This window comes from Pipistrellus hanaki (assembly GCF_964339955.1).
Source record: "Pipistrellus hanaki genome assembly, chromosome: 2".
NCBI lineage: Eukaryota > Metazoa > Chordata > Mammalia > Chiroptera > Vespertilionidae > Pipistrellus > Pipistrellus hanaki.
The window spans coordinates 40,740,530-40,760,274 of NC_140504.1; the positions used below are offsets into that span (position 1 = coordinate 40,740,530).

A 19,745-nucleotide genomic window follows, 5' to 3' on the forward strand; every position below is an offset into this window, starting at 1 on the left:
TAGTATGAGAGTAGTATAAAACCAGTATTTTGATTGAGGACAATATATTTATTTGAGGACAATATATTAATATATTTTATTGATTTTTACTGAGAGGAAGGAAGAGGGATAGGAAGCTAGAAACATCGATGAGAGAGAAGCATCAGCCAGCTGCCTCTTGCACACCCCCTACTGGGGATGTGCCCACAACCAAGGTACATGCCTTTGACCAGAATCGAACCCGGGACTTTTCAGTCCGCAGGCTGACGCTCTATCCACTGAGCCAAACTGGTTTTGGCTGGACCTCACTTTTGATGAGACCTTAAGCAACACTCCTATATATCTGTGGCTAACTAGAAAAGCTTGCCTGTCACAACACAAAACAAAAATCAACAACAAAACAAACAAGCAAACATGATGAGGAGGCTAGAGGAACATATTCTACAGATTGAGAAGACCATAAATGACTCTGCATCCATAGAGGGAAGACACAGGAGCAAGTTGGTACATGAGAAAAAAACACAAACAATTAGATTTTCTTTCTTCTTGTGAAGGCTGAGATGTATAAGTTTTCTAAGTACTCCAGGGAGTCAAGAACATAGTGAGATGCACAAAAGCAAGAATGAGCTTTTCCAGGAGTCCTGGAAAGACATACACCAGGGCTAAGAGCACTGGATCCCCAGGCCCACCTTTCTATCCAAGATGAATGGGCCTAGAGCAGAATGTGGAAGTATGTGTAAGAAGGTCCAGCTTCATAAGCATGGGCACCTCCCAGTTACACCTCTTTTCCCATTCACTGCTTATCTCTAGCATGTAGCCCATTGCCTGGCATAACATTGATGCTCCATAAAGATTTGTGAAATAAATGAGGGCTGAAAAAGGGATTGGGTTTGTCCTATATTCCCAGGGGCGTAGGGAGAAAAGGTAGACAGTGGTTGTCAACCTTGGCTGCATGTTAGAATCATGTGAGGAGCTTTAGACACCACTAACACCTGGGTTCGATGCCTACAGATCATGATTAAACAGTCCAAGGGTACAGGGTTATCGGGATGTGGGAAGGACATTAGAAGTGTTCAAAGCTTCCCACTGTAGTTGAAGACTGAGTACCATTGAGACCCACCAAGCTAACAACTTGGGAAAACCTGTTGAAGTGATGGTTCTGCCACAGTATTATCTAAAATTATAAAAGCATAATATGCTAATTAGACCGGATGTTCTTTCATAAGAAGCTGGGGCTGTGAGGGAAGCCCAGGTCGGTCCTGGGTGCCAGAGGGAAGCCAGTGCAGGCAGCCAGGGGGAAGGAAGGCCTACTCTTGCACCAATTTCATGCACTGGGCCTCTAGTATATAGAATAAAAGAAAAAGACTTTACATTGGAGCAGAGGGAATTTTGGCTGAAATAAGAAAACCCTCTTTAGAATACTAAGATTTTCTGATTCATCCTAAGTGATCTGAATGACTCATATGGCTTATTTGTGTAAGTAAAGTTTGTATTGCCAACAAAATTTCCCCTTTTCTCCAAATAATTTGGCCTCATCAATCATATTTCAGGTGAATGTGGAGAAATGGATCAGACAACTTGTACTTTCTTGTAACTAAAATTGTGATCTCTGTATCACCAGCATCAGCATGGCCTGGGAGCTTGTTAGAAATGCAGAATCTGCCTGACCAGTGTTGCTTTGTGGTTGAGTGCTGACTTATGAACCAGGAGGTCATGGTTGGATTCCAGGTCAGAGCATATGTCTGGTTTGTGGGCTCGATCATCAGTGGGAGATGTGCAGGAGGCAGCCGATCAATGATTCTCTCTCATTATTGTTTCTATCCCTTTCTCCCCATCCCTTCCTCTCTGAAATCAATGAAGGAAAAAAAAAGAAAAAGAAAAGAAAAGAAATGCAAAATCTTAGAACTACTCCAGACTGATGATTCAGAATCTTCATTTTAACAAGATTTCCAGGAGATCACACACACACATTCACATTTTACAACCATTGTTCCATAGAAGTCTTCCCTTATCCATAGATTATGTTACTGCTTGAGGTCAGAGTCCGAGTTATCGCTAATAAAGAGAGTCAGTTGTGTGAAAAAGATGTGGGTAAGAATGAAGTGGTTATCCCTTCCAAGATGGAAGCAAGTGGACATGGCCAATTAAATAGCAAGGTTTCAGAGAAACTCAATTAGAGTTCCACATTTTTCTACAAATCAGTCCTAGACATTTCCTCTGGTTTCCATATTCACACTGATAGGTTTGAATTTTGAGTGTAAATTACATACTTCTAAAAGTCAGATACTTTGCCTAACCTTGATAGGAGTTGAATGAAATATATTTCTGAATAGCATAATGTACTGATTCATTCTCTTTAAATGTATTTTAAAAATTTGTTCTATTGTAATTGAATTGATATCTATATTAAGCAATGTATGGTTGAGATTAGACTCCAATGAATACATTTCTGTTTAATTTGTTAGAACTAAATTGAAGTAAATTGCATCTGAACTGGGATTGAGAATTTTGGTTCTAATTCTTATTCTGACATTGACCTTCTAGGTGATCTTGGGCAAGTCACTGGGGTCTTCAGAACTTAATGTTCTCATTTGTATAATAGATAGAAGTTGGGTTTAATGATGGCTAAGATGTCTCCAAACTTTAAAAGATCTACAAAATCAAGCAACCACTAGCTGATGTAAGAAATATTTGCTCTAATTCCTTAGAGAATTAAAATTCAAAATTGATACTCTATCCCTTTTTTCTTTTTTTGAATAAGCTGGTAGTTTCTTTTTAAAAAATTAAATGAAAAAAAAAAAAAACTGATGAAAACTCCCCTCCACCCAAATATCAAGACTAGAAGGACAGTAAGCCAATTATATTTCTAAAGCTGTTAGGGGGAGGGTCAGTAGGAGGAATCCCCATATGCTCATATCCTCTGGGGTTGAAAGAAACCTGTTTAAACATAGAAACTACATATTGGAAGGGCTAATGAAGGTCATTTAAACAACCAGACATCTGATGTTCTAATATCCTCTGCAGTGTCTCAGCCAACTATGCCCAGACAGTTCTAGGGAAAGGAAACTCAGTTGCTTTTAAGTCAATTGTGTTTCCTCTTGGGCAGGTGTGACCACTAAGAATCAGTATATTCCTTACTTTAAAGTCTTTATTTCAATGATTTCATTTCATTAGTCCTAGAGCTTCTTCTGGAAGGCATTTCAAATTAGCTTAACAACCCCTCCCTGCAATAGCACTGTAGCTATTTTAATACACCTTTCCTTGAGTCTGACCTTCTCCAGTACATAGGTATAGTATTTTCAGCCACTTCAGGCTGGGAGGCCCCTCACCATTCTGCACTTCTCAAACAAGTTCCAGTTTGTCCATATTCATGGTGAACCCTGATGCCTGGAAATAAATTCAGTTCTCTTGAGAGGTCTGATCAGGGCAGGAGAGAATGTGGATATCAGTACACTCTACTAGACACTGTGAGTGTATTAATAACTAGAGGCCTGGTGCACGAATTTGTGCATGGGTGGGGTCCTATTGGTTGGGCAGCGAGGGTAGGGGCCTTGGGCGATTGGCCGGCTGGTCCTGCCCCCTGGTCGCTGGTCAAACTCCAGGTTGAACTCCCCTTCGAGGAGACAATTTGCATATTAGCCTTTTATTATATAGGATTCTAAGATCATTATCAGTGGTTTGTTTAAATAAAATAATGTATATGTATTCAAAAGAAATCTCTGCAACCACTAAAAACCATGCTTCTGAAAAGTGCTGCATGATACGGGAATGCATGATGTACTATATTGGGTGCTAGCTGGTCTGTGAAGATGGCTGTCATCAATCTTCCCCTCCCCGTGTTAGTTGCTCTCCCAGAGAATGTGGAGTCCATTTCTTTATAGCATTGAATCTGGGCCAGGCCTGGGACTGCTTTTACCAATGGAATGTGGAGAGAGTTCCTTTCTCTCCTCACATTCTTGCTCTCAGAAAGGTTTCCCTTCCTATTTTTTCTTTTCTTTCCGCTGTCTCTGCATAAGAATTCCCAAGTCAGAGCTATAGCCTAATCCTCATTTCCACCCAGGTCCCTCTGAGCCCAGGTGTCAAAAAGTCCTGGCAGCAGCTGCTTTTATGCTCTTGGAGCCCAAGCCATGTGTAAAAAAGTCCAGGGTCCTCTGCTGGGAAGAGAGGCCAACAGGGAGGTCCTGGGAGATAAGAAAGTGCTTACAGAAAGAAGCCCCTTGGAGGACCACTGAGGCACCAGAATATGAGGAGTCAGCCATGCTGGATCATATGAGGCATCCTACTCAAAGCCCCAAACAGTGTGGAGTAGGAACTAGTCATCCCTGCTGTGTCCTGTGCAGATTCCTGAGCCATAGAATCACGGGGGAAAGCAAAAGTGGGTTAGTTGCTTTAACCCACTAAGTTCTAAAATTGTTTTGATGCATAAATAGATACTTTAAACATATTGTTAGGGTGAAGAAAACAGCAAATAGCCTAATGGTACAAATAGCTTAATATATACGATGCCCCCCCCAAATGTATATATCACACTTTGAATAATTATAAAAGCAGTGTTTGTTAAAAAACATTTCATTTTCAAAATTGAGCTATCAACTGTTAAAATGTATACATTTTTGAGATATCTGTGTATACTTTAAAAAATATTTTTATTGATTTCAGAGAGGAAGGGAGAGGCTACGAGAGAGATAGAAACATCAATGATGAGAGTATCATTGATCAGTCTCCTCCTGCATTCCCATACACTAGGATAGAACCTGCAACCCAGGCATGTGCCCTGATCAGGAATTGAACCGTGACTTCCTGGTTCATAGGTTGATGCTCAACCACTGAGCCACACCAACTGGGCATCTATACTAATAAAAGGGTAATATGCAAATTAGTCATAACACCCTCACAGTAACAACTGAATAGCAGGCTGTGTGGGGTGACAAGGCCATCAGGGAGGTTAGGGAGGGATGACCAAACAACTGACCAGCAGGCTGCGTGGGGTACCAGGCTGGCAGGGGGGACAGAGAAGGGGCAACTAAGCCAGCAGGGAGGGGCAGTTGGAGTGACCAGGCCAGCAGGGGGCAAGTTGGGGGTGAAAAGGCTGGCAGGGGAGCGGGTAGTGAGAGGCAACCAGGCTGGCAGAGGGCAGCAGTTGGGGCAACCAGGCTAGGAGGGAGGGCAGTTGGGGGTAACTAGGCTGGCAAAGGGGGTAATTAGGGGCAACCCTTCACCTCATGCATGAATTTGGTGCATCAGACCTATAGTTTTTAATATAATGTTAGTGGTTACCACTGGCAGGTGGAATTGTGAGTATCTTTAAATTTCTGGCTTTTCAAATTTTATACTTGTTTTTATTTTGTAACAAAAAAGTCTTAATATCACATCTTTTTTTTTTTTTAGTATTTTACACTACTAATTCACATTAAGCTTCCTGCCAATGGTATATATGGGTATTCTATATAATAAAGAGATAATATGCAAATTGACCATCACACCCTCACACATAAGATAGCTACCCTCATGTAGTCACAAGATGGCTACCCTCATGTAGTCATAAGATGGCTGCCCCCATGTCATCACAAGTTGGCTGCCACAAGATGGCCGGCAAGGGAGGGCAGTTGTGGGTGATCAGGCCAGCAGGTGAGGGCAGTTGTGGGCAACAAGGCAAGGAGGGGAGGGCAGTTGGGGGTGATTGGGCTGGCAGGGTAGGGCAGTTGGGGGCGATCAGGCCAGCAGGGTAGCAGTTAGGAGTTGATCAGGCTGGCAGAGGAGTGGTTAAGGGGTGATCAGGCTGGCAGGCAGAAGTGGTTAGGGGGCAAACAGGTAGGCAGGCAGGCGAGAAGTTAGGAGCCAACAGTCCTGGATTGTGAGAGGGATGTCTACTGCACAGGGATTGAGCCTAAACTGGCTGTTAGACATCCCCTGAAGGGTCCCAGATTGAAGAGGTTGCATGCTGGGCTGAGGGACACCTCCCTCCCAGTGCATGAATTTCGGGAACTGAGCCTCTAGTACATAAACTATAAATGTGTATACTTATGTAATTAAACATATAAAATAAATACATATGTTTACAAGGGCAGTTTTCACATGACTTCTCCTGTGATAAAAGGCCACCAAAGAAGGTATAGGATTTATGCTACATAAACAGAACACACCAAGGCATCTGGCCTTCAAATTCTTGGGCTTTCCTACCTGGAAACCCTGCTGGGGAAAGTTACCAATTCTCAGGCTGTCCACTTCAGTTACTCTGCTATTGTAGAGCTCCAGTGTAAGTGGTTATGGAAGAGCAGTTGCTATAGCAATGCAATCTGACTGAATACCAGAATGTGTCTAAAATTGGTATAAGTGCCTTTTTCAGGATTTCCTCTGAGGATTAATCATTTTCTAAGAACTAAATCTTCTTTTTTTTCCCCCTTCTCCTGTTAGAACAATGGTGCCAGAGTATCTCACCCAGTTCTAGGAAAAAATGAGGAAGGGTCTGAAAAAGACAGAGCTTGATGGTTGAAAGACCAGATCCACAAAGGAGCCATTTCCTACAGATACTCTGACCTCTTTGCACACCCTGCCTCTTGGATGGCTTTGTCACCTTTGGACCACCTTTGTCCCTTAGCTGCCTCAACCAGTATGGTTTGTTCACTAATTTGTCTTGCTGCCTGTTTTCTCATTTCTCTCCTCACATTCTTGCTCTCTGAAGGGCCTTAATTCCTATTTTTTTCTTTCCTGCTGTCTCTACACAAGGATTCCCAAGTCAGAGCTATAGCCTAACCCTCATTTCTACCCAAGCCCACTACCTACCTTCCTGGGATCCACAGGATGTTCCACTTAGAAAGCTGCAGCCCCTAAGATGGGGTCTTATTTACCTTTCCACTTATTGCCCAACTTCCACCATGCCACCCACCAATATGAGCACAAAGTTCCCAGACTGGCAATTGCTTGAAGATCTTTTTTTTTTTTTTTTTTTTTTTTTTTTTTTTTTCCCTTTCTTGCAGTTCTTGAAGTTACCCTGTTTCACCTCCCTGTCTTGCCCAAGCCACATCCTCTGTCTGGAAGGTCCTCCTTGTCCTCCCTCCTACTAGTGCTTCTGGAGTCTGGAAGCCTCCCCCCAGGCTGGACTAGGTCTCCTCCTTTGTGCTCCCCACTCACTGGCACATGTCATACTGAACATCATTGTTTAAGTCCTGTCTGTCTTTCCTCACTGGGCTGGGAGCTCTTTACAGCAGGATTGTGTCTCATTCATTGCTGGCTTCCTGGAGCCTAGCACATATAAATGCAGAAGTAGACCTGTCATCATCAACGTTCCCAAACCACCCACCAGCCCTGAATCCTAATGTTGCCATTCCCACAGATTAACAGATTTCAAGGTGTCTTTGCTGGCTTCCTTTAGTTCCATGAGTGTGTGAGTGTGTGTGTGTGTGTGTGTGTGTGTGTGTGTGTGTGTGTGTATATATATATATATATATATATATATATATATATATATTTTTTTTTTTTTTTTTTTTTTTTGCACTAAAGTCCTGGTGCATGAAATTTGTGCACTAGAAAGGGGGTGTCCCTCAGCCCAGCCTGCAACTTCTCCAATCTGGGATCCCTTGGGGATGTTCCTGGGGAGTCAGGCCTAAACCGGCAGTCGACATCCCTCTCACAATCCAGGACTGTTGGCTCCCAATTGCTTGCCTGCCTGCCTTCCTGATTGCCCCTAACTGCTTCTGCCTGCCAGCCTGATCACCCCCTAACCACTCCTCTGCCAGCCTGATTGATGCCTAACTGCTCCTCTGCCAGCCTGATTACCCCTAACTGCCCTCCCCTGCTGGCCATCTTGTGGCAGCCATCTTGTGTCCACATGGGGATAGCCATCTTGTGTGTTGGAATGACAAGTCAATTTGCATATTACCTTTTTATTAGATAGGCTAGAGGCCTGGTGCATGGGTGGGGGCTGACTGGTTTGCCTTGAAGGGTGTCCTAGATCAGGGTGGGGGTTCACTGGGGGAGTGGGGCAGCCTGGGTGAGGGGCCTGTGGTGGTTTGCAGGCTGGCCACACCCCCTGGTGACCCAAGCATAGGCCAGGGCCAGTTGGAAGAAGGTATCTGGGATTTATTTATCTTCTATAATTGAAACTTTATAGCCTTGAGGGGAGGCCAGGGCAGGCCAGGGTGGTGGGAAGCTTGGATTCCTCCATCGCTGGGGACAACCCAAGCCTCTGGCTGTTTCCAGCTCTGTAGCACCACCATCTTTGTTGGAATTTATTTATTTTCTATAATGAAAACTTTGTAGCCTTGAGCAGAGGCCAGGGCAGGCCAGAGCAGATGGGAAGCTTGGCTTCCTCCATTTCTGGGGGCAACCCAAGCCTCCTGCTTGCTCCAGCTCCGTGGTGGCAGCCATTTTAGTTGGGTTAGTTTGCATACTCTCTCTGATTGGCTGGTAGGCGGAGCAGAGGTATGGTCAATTTGCATGTTTCTTTTTTATTAGTGTAGATATTTCAGAGAGGAAGGGAGAGGAAAGAAAGAGATAGAAATATCAATGACAAGAGAGAATCATTGATTGGCTGCCTCTTGCATGCCCCCTACTGAGAATTGACTAGAATCAAACCTGGGATCCTTTAATCTGCAGGCTGATGTTCTCTCCACTGAGCCAAACCATCTAGTGCTAGCTCCATAAGTTTTTATGATACTTCCACTGCAGTTTTCCACAAATTAGCATTTGTTTATGGCCACATTCATCATCTTAACTCTATTCCTCAGCTCAGACTAGATTTCACCTAGAGGCTACTTACTGCCTGAGGTCCGTGAACTGGCAGCTTCCTTCACCAGGCTACTCTGCATATGGCCACCAAATTCATGGTTCTAAATTTTGCCACCTTGGTCCACAGGCCATGCCTTGACATGCAGGGCCAAGACCGCCTGCTCTCCCATTTCTCTTGTGTCCTCCTCCACTCCCCGCTTGCTCCTCCTCTCATGTAACCCAGAAGTTCTCCTTACCATTCCCGAGTGTGAATGTGGGTGTAGCCACCACTGTATTTTGCTGCACCCTCCCTTTGTATCCCTCTACCTTTGCCTCCATTGTTTCTATTTCTCCTCCCCCACACACACACACACCTTCTACTAGACACATTTAAAACATCTTTTCTTCAGAGAGTTCACACAGCTAAATCCTCTGTTATGGGTTAAGTTGTATCACCCCCTCAAAGTTATATGTCAAAATCCTAATCCCCAGTACCTTGGATGTGACCTTATTTGGGAATAGTGTCATTGCAGATATAATTAGTTAAGGTCATACTTCAGTAGGATGGGTCCATCCCAATGTGAATGTGTTCATATAAAAAGGGAAATTTGGACACTGAGAAGGCATACAGGGAAAACACCATGCAAGGAGGCAAAGGGAGAAGACAGCTAAGGAGACAGGCCTGGAGCAGACCCCTTTCACAGCCCTCGGAAGGAACCAAGCCTGCCAACACGTTGACTTTGAACTTCTAGCCTCCAGAACTGTGAGACACTTTCTGTTGTTCTAAGCCACTGAGATTGTAGTACTTTGTCACAGTGGCCTAGCAAACTAATAAACAGTCCCCTATCAATTTCCCTGGCTTTAAATTCTCTTCTCCTTTATGCCTACATTCAGCCATCTGTGCCAGTGTTTGCCTACTGCCTTAAACCTACTCTCTGCTGGGCCCAGGAGCACATTCCTGACTCCCTAATAAGCTTCTGATTCCTCAAGGGCAGCATTCCCTTTGTGCTTTTTTTTCATCCTGATAGGGCCTGGCATTTTGCTGCCTGGGCCTGGTACAGAGCCTGGTTCAGAGCAGATTGAATTGAATGAAGCAATGCCTTGCTCCTTGTCACTACATTACATAGTTTTTCTAAACCTAATGAGGTCAGACAGGAGGCCATGGGCTCTAGGGTACTGGGAGAAAGACTGACTGGTAGCTTTCAGAGCTTCTATTGACCTTGGGAGCATATGGGGTGTTAGGTAGAGGTGGGAGAACTGCAGGGAAATCATCTAGTCCAACCCTCTCATTTTACACAACAGGATGTCGGGGCAGCAAGAGCCAGCGCTGGCACTGAGCCTGACCTTCTGACTCCCAGACTAGTGTTGTGGACAAGGGCTGTCTATCCTAGGGGAGAGGGGCAGGCTGACAAAAAGGCATTTATCGGATGACCAGGGCAAGATCTGTAGACAGGCCAACATGCTACAGGCCTAGTGATTCACAAAAGCTCTAGGACAATGAATGTGAAGGGAGAGGTGATTAGTACAAAGGGGTGGTACCTGTGGGGCAGGTAGGAGCTCTGTAAGACTAAGAGTGGAACATGGGTGCCACATGATATCAAGGGTGATAATCACAATGGTCACCACGTGTGCAGAGTGCAATGGTCAGCTGGAGTTCTGCCACAGCCCGGGGAGATTCCTGTCACCAGTCAGGATTGGCAGGGGCTGGGAGGTTGGGGGCACAGCTGTGTGCCCAGTATGAATGTGGGTGTAGCCACCACTGTGTTTTGCTGCACAGGAATTGTTCCTTGATACAACTTTTGGAACTAAGAGCCCCACTAGAAAACCCAGGCTTTTCCAGAACAAAGTCAAGAAAAAGACATGCCTCAGCATTCTGTATCTTATTGGAGGGGGAAAATTGAGTTCAAACACAAGTATATTAGAGCACGTGATTAACATTGTAACCATACAGCCTACAGCCCTTCAAAATTATGCCATGAAGGGGTTTCAATGATCTGAGGAAATACTTAACGGTATTATTTTAGGTGGAAAATGCCGGTTGAACTAAAGGTGTAGTCAAGAACTCACCATGTAAAGCAATGAGCAAAGAAGGGGTATATCCAAAATGATCATCGAGTTTAGCTGTGATTTTTTTAACCTAGTCTTTTTTTTCTTTTATTTTCTCCTAGATATTCTAAATTTCTATGCAGAGCACATATCATTTACAGAGTGTAAAGATAATTGTTTTATTTATTTTTAGACACTAATTGTGTGCTTATAAGAAAATATAAGCTGTCAGGGTTGGCTTCATTCTGTGTGGCTTTCTGCTATGCTCTCCAGAAATGTTCTCCCCAACCCAGAGGAAGTCCCACCCCAGATGGTTCAATCCATTTACTCACATTCTGAATACTTCTGGAGTTGGTCAAATTCTTCTGAAGTGAGGGAGACCCAGCGTTCTTCACTCATCTTTAAGCTGGTTATGAGCGCTTGAGGCCAGGGATGGAGTTTTGTTCACCAGGGTGAAGTTGTGGCCCAGCCCAGGGCCTGGCTCATTGCAGGTATGCGATGGACAAGCTCTCGGGGAGACTTCCCGAGGACCAAAGTGTCTATGGCAGCAGGGGGTACCTTTCAGCAGATGAGCAAAGACCTCTGCTATTCCTCAGGGAACATCCTTCTGTCTGCAGTCAAGGTAAATCCAGAAACCCTTGCTCTACCTGGGCAGAAGTAGAAAGGACATTATGAATGAGAGCGTTGGAACACATAAGGCATCTTTTCTTATTTAAAAATCCCCAAATTTCCCTTGCTGGAAGACTTTAGGAGGGGGTGGTTCTGAAGGGAAGGATTTTTTTTCAGGGAAGCCTGAGGAGGTCATGGAGACAAGACCAGCACAGCCCCAGACAGGTGTCTGACAGGTGGGGATGGGTGGCCTGTAGGAATAGGTGGCCATAATTTTAAACTCAGAGAAATTTTAAATATCTCCCATGAAAGGAGGCAGTAGAGACAACTAAGGGCATCCTCAGGCATGAAAATGCCTCAGGCTGCTGGATGCCTCATGTAAGTGCAAGGACAGTAGCCTTTGTGGGGTGATTTGAAAGGTGAGCCATTCTCTCCATTGACTCTAAATCCCACCTTAGAGCTGCCCACTCTGATGAGTCACTCTGTAAATACAAATACCCCCAAGCCTGGCTCACATCCTAATGAAGGAAGCACCTTTCTTTCCTCTCAGAACCATAAAAAGAAGTGATTAGAGAGCAGGCCTGTGGGCCCAGTGCAGAAGTTCCCAAGGAAGGAGAGGAGATGGAGTCTGACAAATACTTTTAGCATCTTATTCTCTGAGCCCCTCCTAGCACCCTGGCTCTCACCATCAGTCATTAAATCAGTGTAGTAGGTTGTGAAATGACTATAGTGGGCCAAAACCAGCACTTAATAACAGAATAGCAGAGAATGGAATGGAATGAAATGGAGTTGAAAATAAGACTAGATCTTCTACCCTGGCTGGTTTGATTCTTGGTCAAGGACATGGACCTGGGTTGCAGGTTCGATCCATAGCCCTGGGTCAGGGTGCTTGTGCAGAAGATAACCAATTAATGTTTCTCTCTCTCCTCTTCCTTTTCTTCCCTTTCACTCTGTCTAAACAAATCAACAGGAAAAACTATACTCAGATAAGGATTAACAAAAAACAAAGTGTATCTCCTTTCAGTTATATACACATGTATATATTGATCATAATGTAAAATATATTTCTTATTCTCAGTTGAGGTTAAAAAAATGTTGGAAAGCCACAAACCAACCTAATAGGAAGGTAGATAAAGACCAATGTTACCAAAGAATGAGCCCAGTTTCAACAAAACAGGATCCATTGTGGAGAGTTGGACTTCAAGGCAGGTCTGGGGAGCCTGGGGCACATGAGGAATGGCAGAGGGGCTGGAGGAAGCCACCTAGTGAGAAGATAGATTTGTACAGTTCTCTGGACCTGGAAGGCTAAACTAGATCTTAGAGAAGATACTGGAGGGAGATTTGGGCTCTGTCAAGACCTTCCATCAATCAGAGTTCTCCAACAGTATGTGGGAATGCACAACTAGGGAGTGAAAAGCCTCCATCCAAGTTCTAGTTTCCCTCATTAAAAATTCTAATTCTCTCTTGAATCCACCAGCCAACTGGATTCCTCCTTGGCACCTGCTCTTGCCCAGGTCCCCAGTGACTTCATTGCCAAATCCAACAGGCACCTTGGAGGCCTTCCTTACTTCATTTGCTCTCTCTGCAGACCTTGATATGACACAAAACAACCGCCTTGAACTTCTTTTATCTTTCTGAGTGTTCCTCTTCAGTCTCCTCTGCCTCTTCTTTTGCCATCATTACATATAGGAATTTCCAGAATCCCATTCTGAGCCTTCTCCTCATTCTCTATCTCTCCCCTTATGGCTCTCATCCACCTCCACAGATTCAGTGAGTTCTGGGCATGCTACTCTGACCTACACTCTCTTCTCACTCTGATCCGAATATCCAGCTCTCACTGGTACTCCCCTGTATATCCCAAGCCATTCCAAATTGACCCTTTCCCATGCCCCCCACCCGCCTCTCCTCTGCATTCTAGTTGTGCCCTGAGAGGAACCAATACTTAGCCTGAGCACCTCCTCCTTTCTTTCCTGCCAACTCTGGGCACCAGTTCCAGAGAGTGACTGTCCACTGTGTGTTCCCTCCTCAACATCACACCAGCTGATATATTAACTCAGACCCTCGTCTTCTTTAGCCTGATTTCTGACAACAATGTCTTGCTGCTCTCCCTGCCTTGGTTTTGCTCTCCTCCCCTTGGTTTGCTCTAAATTGCCAACCAGATCATATCTCTCTCAGTAATAAAATTCTTCAGTGGTTTCTATTGCCTATAGAATTGGATATAATCTCCTTTGCATGATACACAAAGCTCTTTATGATCTGACCTCTGATTTTTGTTTCAGTCCAAAATTGAGGGGTAACCTTTAAAAACATTTTCCATCATACCAGGGAATTTAACATTACAACTGCTATTACCCCTGCTGCTGAACACTTATTTCTCACTGTGCCTTGTGCTTTACATCTACTATCTAATGTAGTCCTCGCAACAACCATGTAAAGAAGCTATGCCTCCTCCCTTTTCAGGTGAGGAAAATGAGGCAAGGTATTGAGTGGATATAGTGAAGAGAAAGAAGGAAGCCCAATGCAAAGTTTTGTGTAAGAATGCTTCTCTGATATATATTCTGTGTACTTTCAAGGCATAGCACTCTAAGAGAGCCCAGAGACACACTGCATGAGAGAACCCCATGGCACTCAAAATCAGAAGGCAGGAAATCTGAATCCTGGCTATGATTCCTATACTACTTAACCCTAGACAATTTTTTTTTGTTTCTTGAACCTCGTTTCTCTATCTCAAAAATGGGAATACTAATTAAAAACTTCACTGAGTTACTGTTATGGTTAACTCAGGTAATATATGCAAAAAATCCACCCCCAAACCCTACCTAGCACAATGCCTATCATACCATGGCACTCAATAAATAATCATTGCTATCATCCTATTGCAAATACAACACAGCAATATGACTTAAACAACCAGGTGAGTGCAAATGGGTATCAAGTCTTTATCTACTTTAGGGGTGTCGAACTCAATCAGAGAAGGGGCCAAAATCTAAAATCCAGCCTAAATCGCGGGCCGAATGGTTTACTGAACAGTCATAAACTGACAATGTCATAAACTGACAGCGGAGTGCAGTGATGACAGCGTGGTGTGGGCCACATTGCAAGGCCTGGCGGGCTGGATTTGGCCCGCGGGCCTTGTGTTTGACACATGTGATACTTGATCTTATCCTGCTCCAGGTTGTTGTAATTTTGTAATTACTCATCAAACTTTTATCCACTAGTTTAGCATTCACTGATGATTTTTGACAGGATTAATTATTACTATGCTAGTGAATTTCTAATCCCATTGTTCCCTCTATATTTATTAGTTGGGATTCTACTGAGGAAGAGTTTTTTTCATTATTCCTTTCAGTTTATTTATACATTTTAATTTATACTATAAAAATACATATTATATAAAGAAATATTAAATACTAGAGGCCTGGTGCACTAAATTTATGCACTCAGGGGGGTCTCTCAGACTGGTCTGCACCCTCTCCTAGTCTGGGAGCCATCGGGGGATGTCCGACTGATGACTTAGGCCCACTCCCCACAGTGAGCACAGTCAGACATTCTTAGCACTGCTGCAGAGGTGGGAGAGGCTCCTGCCACCACCACTGCATTCACCAGCCATGAGCCCAGCTTCTGGATGAGTGGCACTCCCCCTCTGGGAGCACACTGACCACCAGGGGCAGCTCCTACATTGAGCGTATGCCCCTGGTGGTCAGTGCATGGCATAGTGACATGTTGTTGTGCCATTTGATCGATTTGCATGTTAGTCTTTTATTATATAGGATAAACATAATATATGATTATAAACAATATTTATATAAATATGTATGAATGTATACTGTATTTAGATTTTATATATTTACTTATATTAATGGATTTTTATTTTGTTCAATAGGTTATAATTCATTGCTATCATTATTTGTTTTGATTCTTGAGTTGCCCCAGATTTGGTCAGTTGAAAGCTCATTTGCTGTGGTTCTTTGTTCTTTAGACATAGACCTATCATTCTGTGAGCATATCTTTATTTTCTGGGACTACAAAATGTTTCAGGCTTATCTTGTCCTTCCTCAGTTCTAGTCCTCAAATCAGCCATTTCTCCAAAGCTCTGATTTCTTTTAGTGAAGAATCATATTTGAAACCAAAGTGTGGGCACTAGTTATGCACATTGCTACTGCGGTGTCATTGATTTTAGGCCATGAAAGGGACAGAGCTAGGAAGTACATGCATGTATACACATACATCTCATCTGTGGCTATATCTATTTATCTATCTATCTATCTATCTATCTACCTACCTACCTATCCATCTGTGGATTGTCTTTCACACATTGTTTTGTTTTGTTTTCCACTTAACCATGTATCCTATGAATCACTCCATATCTGTTCGAGATCTTCCTCATTTAGAACCAAATTCAAATTTGACTTACCTGTTTAAATCTTCCAGAGGCTTCTCTTAGCCTCCAGGATAAAGAGAAAGCTCTTTAGCCAGTTCCAGAAGATTCTTTATCCATGGTACAGCTCACATCCCCAACCTCACCCCAATTACCTTCTGCCCCACCTGCTTCACATTCAAATCCCTACCTGCTCCACATTCCAGCCAAATCAATCTATTCCCTATTCTTAGCATGTGGTGTCGAATGATAAACCTTACAAACAGTAGTTAATGGACTGACAAAAACACTATGCCTTTAATCTACCTGGAATGCCCTTCACTCCTGCCTTCCCATAATGAACCATTACTCATGTCTGGTTCTACTTCTTTCCTATGGCTATTTCAACTCTTTGAGCAAACTAAGCTCTTCTACCAGCTGTGTTCCTATAGATCCTCTATATTTCTCTATCATGGTAGCTGACAGTCTTGTGTTAGAGACAGACACCCCAAAAGATAATTAACATGTGAGCTGGTGAGAGTAGTGGTACAGATATGTACAGGGAAGTATGGGGCTATCCAATGCATCTGAAGCAGACACAGGGGAGTATAAAAAGAGCCCTGAAGGAGCTGAGAAGGGGAAATAGATAAAGAAATATATGTTGCAATAACTCAACAAAAACTCATATTATTATCTCTGTTGTCCCATTGTAGCTCAGTGCTTGGCTTCTTGGTGAATGGGACTGTATAATTCTCTATTTCATCAGGAAAAGTTAAAGGCAGGAAATGCTGCCTGGCTCTCCAAATGGTACCTGCTAACCATCCTCTCACATTACAGCCCCCTCTGGTTCTCTGCCCTTTGATAAAGATGACAGCTACCATACAAGAGGCCTTGCTCCTGCTGACATCATCCAGCATTTCCTTTTCAGCAGCCTGACGCATTGCTCTTCTCTGGGAGGCTCATGACAGTATGAACAGTCTGCTTATTACCACCCTGAACATCTTGACTGACAGACAAAAAAAGTAATAGTTTCCTAAATAACACTCAGATTGGATATTGTCAGGCTTGGATGGGAAGAGAGTGTTTTATGTCCCTACAGCTATTCTACCCACAGCAACAGCTTCAGCTCCCTGGCCTCAATTTTCATGTCTATAAAATGAGGGGGGTGATAATAATGGTTTCTAACTCATTTTCTAGCTCTGCAACTTCACATACTGGATCAAACTCTATTTGTTCTGAACAGATGTCAGCATGGAAATCTCAAATCAGGAGGAAGATGGCAAATTCAATGGGCACTGAATTGCACCCCAGGTCTCTATTCATTTGAATGAATCAGCCATGGCCAATTATCCAAGAACAAACACCTCTTCATCTCCTCTTGGCTCTCATAAAAACATTAATTCATGAATATGGCATCAGATCAGGGGAGCTTATTTGTATGCATCTGATGACTTATAACAAACCCATAATGAGTATATTTTTAAAAGGTAAGAATGACTAAAAGTTAGAAAGAGAAAAACCCCTTTCTTCACAGGTTTGTGAGGAGTCACGTGTTAATAACTGCTCCATCTCTGGGGTTTTGCTCCTGCTGATCCTTTTTCAACTTGGTCATGCTCATGCAGCCTCTGGAGTTCACTTAAAACCTTAAAGAAGTTCTCTAAGAAGCTCCCTTTAATTTCCTGAACTAGGTTGGGCATATCTTCTCTGCTCTCCTTGGGCTTTTCTCCAGTGGCTAGGTGAGACTAAATTCCTTCAGGGGGAAAACAGTGTCCTGCCTGCTTTGGAGGTCTAGCTGCTCCAAGATACATAAGGGTTCATTTCCTGACCACTGGAAAGGTGGTTCTGAACCCTTTTGACTGAGACTGTCTGTATGGAGCAGAAGATCCTACCACATCTGATTGCATATCTCAGTAGAAAAATAGCTGGGTGGTAACAAAGAATTAGAGAAGAACAAAAGGCATAAGTTGGCATAACATTATTGATTGTATTATTTGGAAGAAACTAATTCTAATATATAAAAAGCCAGGGGCTGTCATAACCTAAATGACCAGAAGGACAACCGAACAGCGGGCTGTGTGGGGCAACCAGGCTGGCAGGAGTGCAGTGAGGGGCAACTAGGCTGGGGGGGGGGGCAGTGAGGGGCGACCAGGTTGGTGGGGGGACAGTTGGAGGCAAACAGGCCAGCCAGGGGGGGTGGCAGTAAGGGGCAACCAGGCCAGCAGGGTGAACAGTTGGGGGTGCCCAGGCCAGCAGGCAGAGGCCATTAGGGGTGATCAGGCTCTCAGGGAGGGGGCAGTTAGGTGTGATCAGGCAGGCAGGTAGGCAAGTGAGCAGTTAGGAGCCAGCAGTCCCAGATTGTAAGAGGAATGTCCACAGAGTCCCGGATTGGAGAGAGTGCAGACTAGGCTGAAGGGACACCCCCTCCCCATGCAGAATTGCATGCACCAGGCCTCTAGTCTTATAATAAAAAACATATCAGTGCACACATTTTGTTAAGATAATTATCTATAAACTTCCTATATTATAAAAGGCTAATAACAAATGAACCAAACAGCGGAACAACTGGTCTCTATGATGAGTACTGGCCACCATGGGGCAGATGCTCAACATGGGAGCTGCTTCTGGTAGTCAGTGTGCTCCCATAGGGGGAGCACTGTTCAGCCAGAAGCTGGGCTCATGGCTGGCAAGCCCAGCGGTGGTAGCAGAAGCCTCTCCCGCCTAAGTGGCAGCACTAAGATGTCTGACTGCTGGTGGAGAGTGGGCTTAAGCTATCGTTGGATAGCCCCTAAAGATTCCCAGACTGCGAGAGTGTGCAGGCCAGGCTGAGGGACTACCCCCCTCCACCCAGTGCTGGAATTTCATGCACCAAGCCTCCAGTATAAATTATAAAAAATAATCTATAAACTTGTACCAGTCACTTTATTATGTTTAACCCAATAGAATGCTGGGAGTTGCTTAAGTTGCTTGAATTCATCAATTATAGCAGGATTGCATTGGTTGTCTCCAATAAACCATTTGTCCTGATAGTCATGCCCTTTTTAGTCCCTTCTTATCGAGTCTGGCTGCGCCTGTGACTTGCTTTAACCAAGAGAATGCAGTAGAAGTGACTCTGTGCCAGTGTCAGGCCTGTTAAGAAGGCCTTCCACTTTTGTGTTTTTGGGAGCGCTAAACTGGCATGCAGAAGCCCAGCCACCCTGCTAGAGAGACTATAGAGAGACCACATGGACAGAAGGAGGCTTAGTATTACCCAGAGAACTGAACAAACCAGCTGATAATGAGGCCTGAAACCCCCAGTGTGAGGTCTTGTGCAAGCCATTCCTGTCGGCTCTCAGTCATCTAAGCCATCCCAGCTGTGGTGCTGGACATGAAAGACAAAGAGCCCTTTTGGATACATATACTAAGAGCCTTAGTATACATCATGGGGAGGGGAGCCCAGCTGTCCTTGCTGAGCCAAACCTGAATCCCAATGCAAAGAATCGTGCAGAATAATAAAATAATTGTGGAGCCACTAAGCTTGGGGGTGGTTAGTTGTGCAGTCATAAATAATCAAAGCAACCACATAAGGACTTTTGAAGGCAGATTATATGTGTATCTATTTAGTAAGAAAATATGCTTGATTCATGCTTGAACATGTTTGTGTCTTAAAAATCCAGTAATTGGAAAATTAGAGGCCTAAAATACCTTTTAATGCAAATATGTATCATTGCATGCTGTTGGGTTAATCAAATATCCTCCATAAATTAATCAGATAATGATGAAGTTAAAAAACTATAATTTCTAATTAAAAATAATTAAAAAGCAAGAAGAGCAGTATCTGAACACCACAACCAACTCAAAACAAGCCTAACAGTGCAATAACAACGTGACCTTCCCCAGGTCACGGGATTCTAACATCTGGCTGAATGAGGAGGCAGAAGTTGCTGAGCATTTAGAGACAGCCTGACTTCACAGATAACCCACTTAGAGCCCCAAGGGTACTTAATAATGAGCTAATTTGAGTTTATGAATAGCAAATATGAGTAATCCCTAATACCGCATTTTGTAAATT

The 19,745-nt window shown here is 43.7% G+C and overlaps 2 protein-coding genes across 8 annotated transcripts in view; both read right to left on the minus strand.

The window, feature by feature from the left end:
* Nucleotides 1-19,745, minus strand: part of LOC311616480 (uncharacterized protein) — a 360,599-nt gene that overhangs the window by 166,069 nt on the left and 174,785 nt on the right. The gene's annotated exons all lie outside the window — the stretch shown is intronic.
* The window catches only part of DGKG (diacylglycerol kinase gamma), a 197,368-nt gene that overhangs the window by 150,594 nt on the left and 27,029 nt on the right, over nt 1-19,745 (minus strand). For 5 of the 7 annotated variants that reach the window (XM_084871804.1, XM_084871805.1, XM_084871806.1 and 2 more), the window contains exon 2: nt 11,064-11,378. The exons of 1 other annotated variant lie outside the window; for it this stretch is intronic. In XM_084871804.1, coding sequence (XP_084727930.1) covers nt 11,064-11,130 — 67 coding nt within the window. In that variant the 5' untranslated portion in view covers nt 11,131-11,378. Of the gene's footprint in view, nt 1-11,063; nt 11,379-12,154; nt 12,295-19,745 lie in introns of all 7 variants that reach the window. One more of the 7 variants, XM_084871802.1, reaches the window with a different exon arrangement.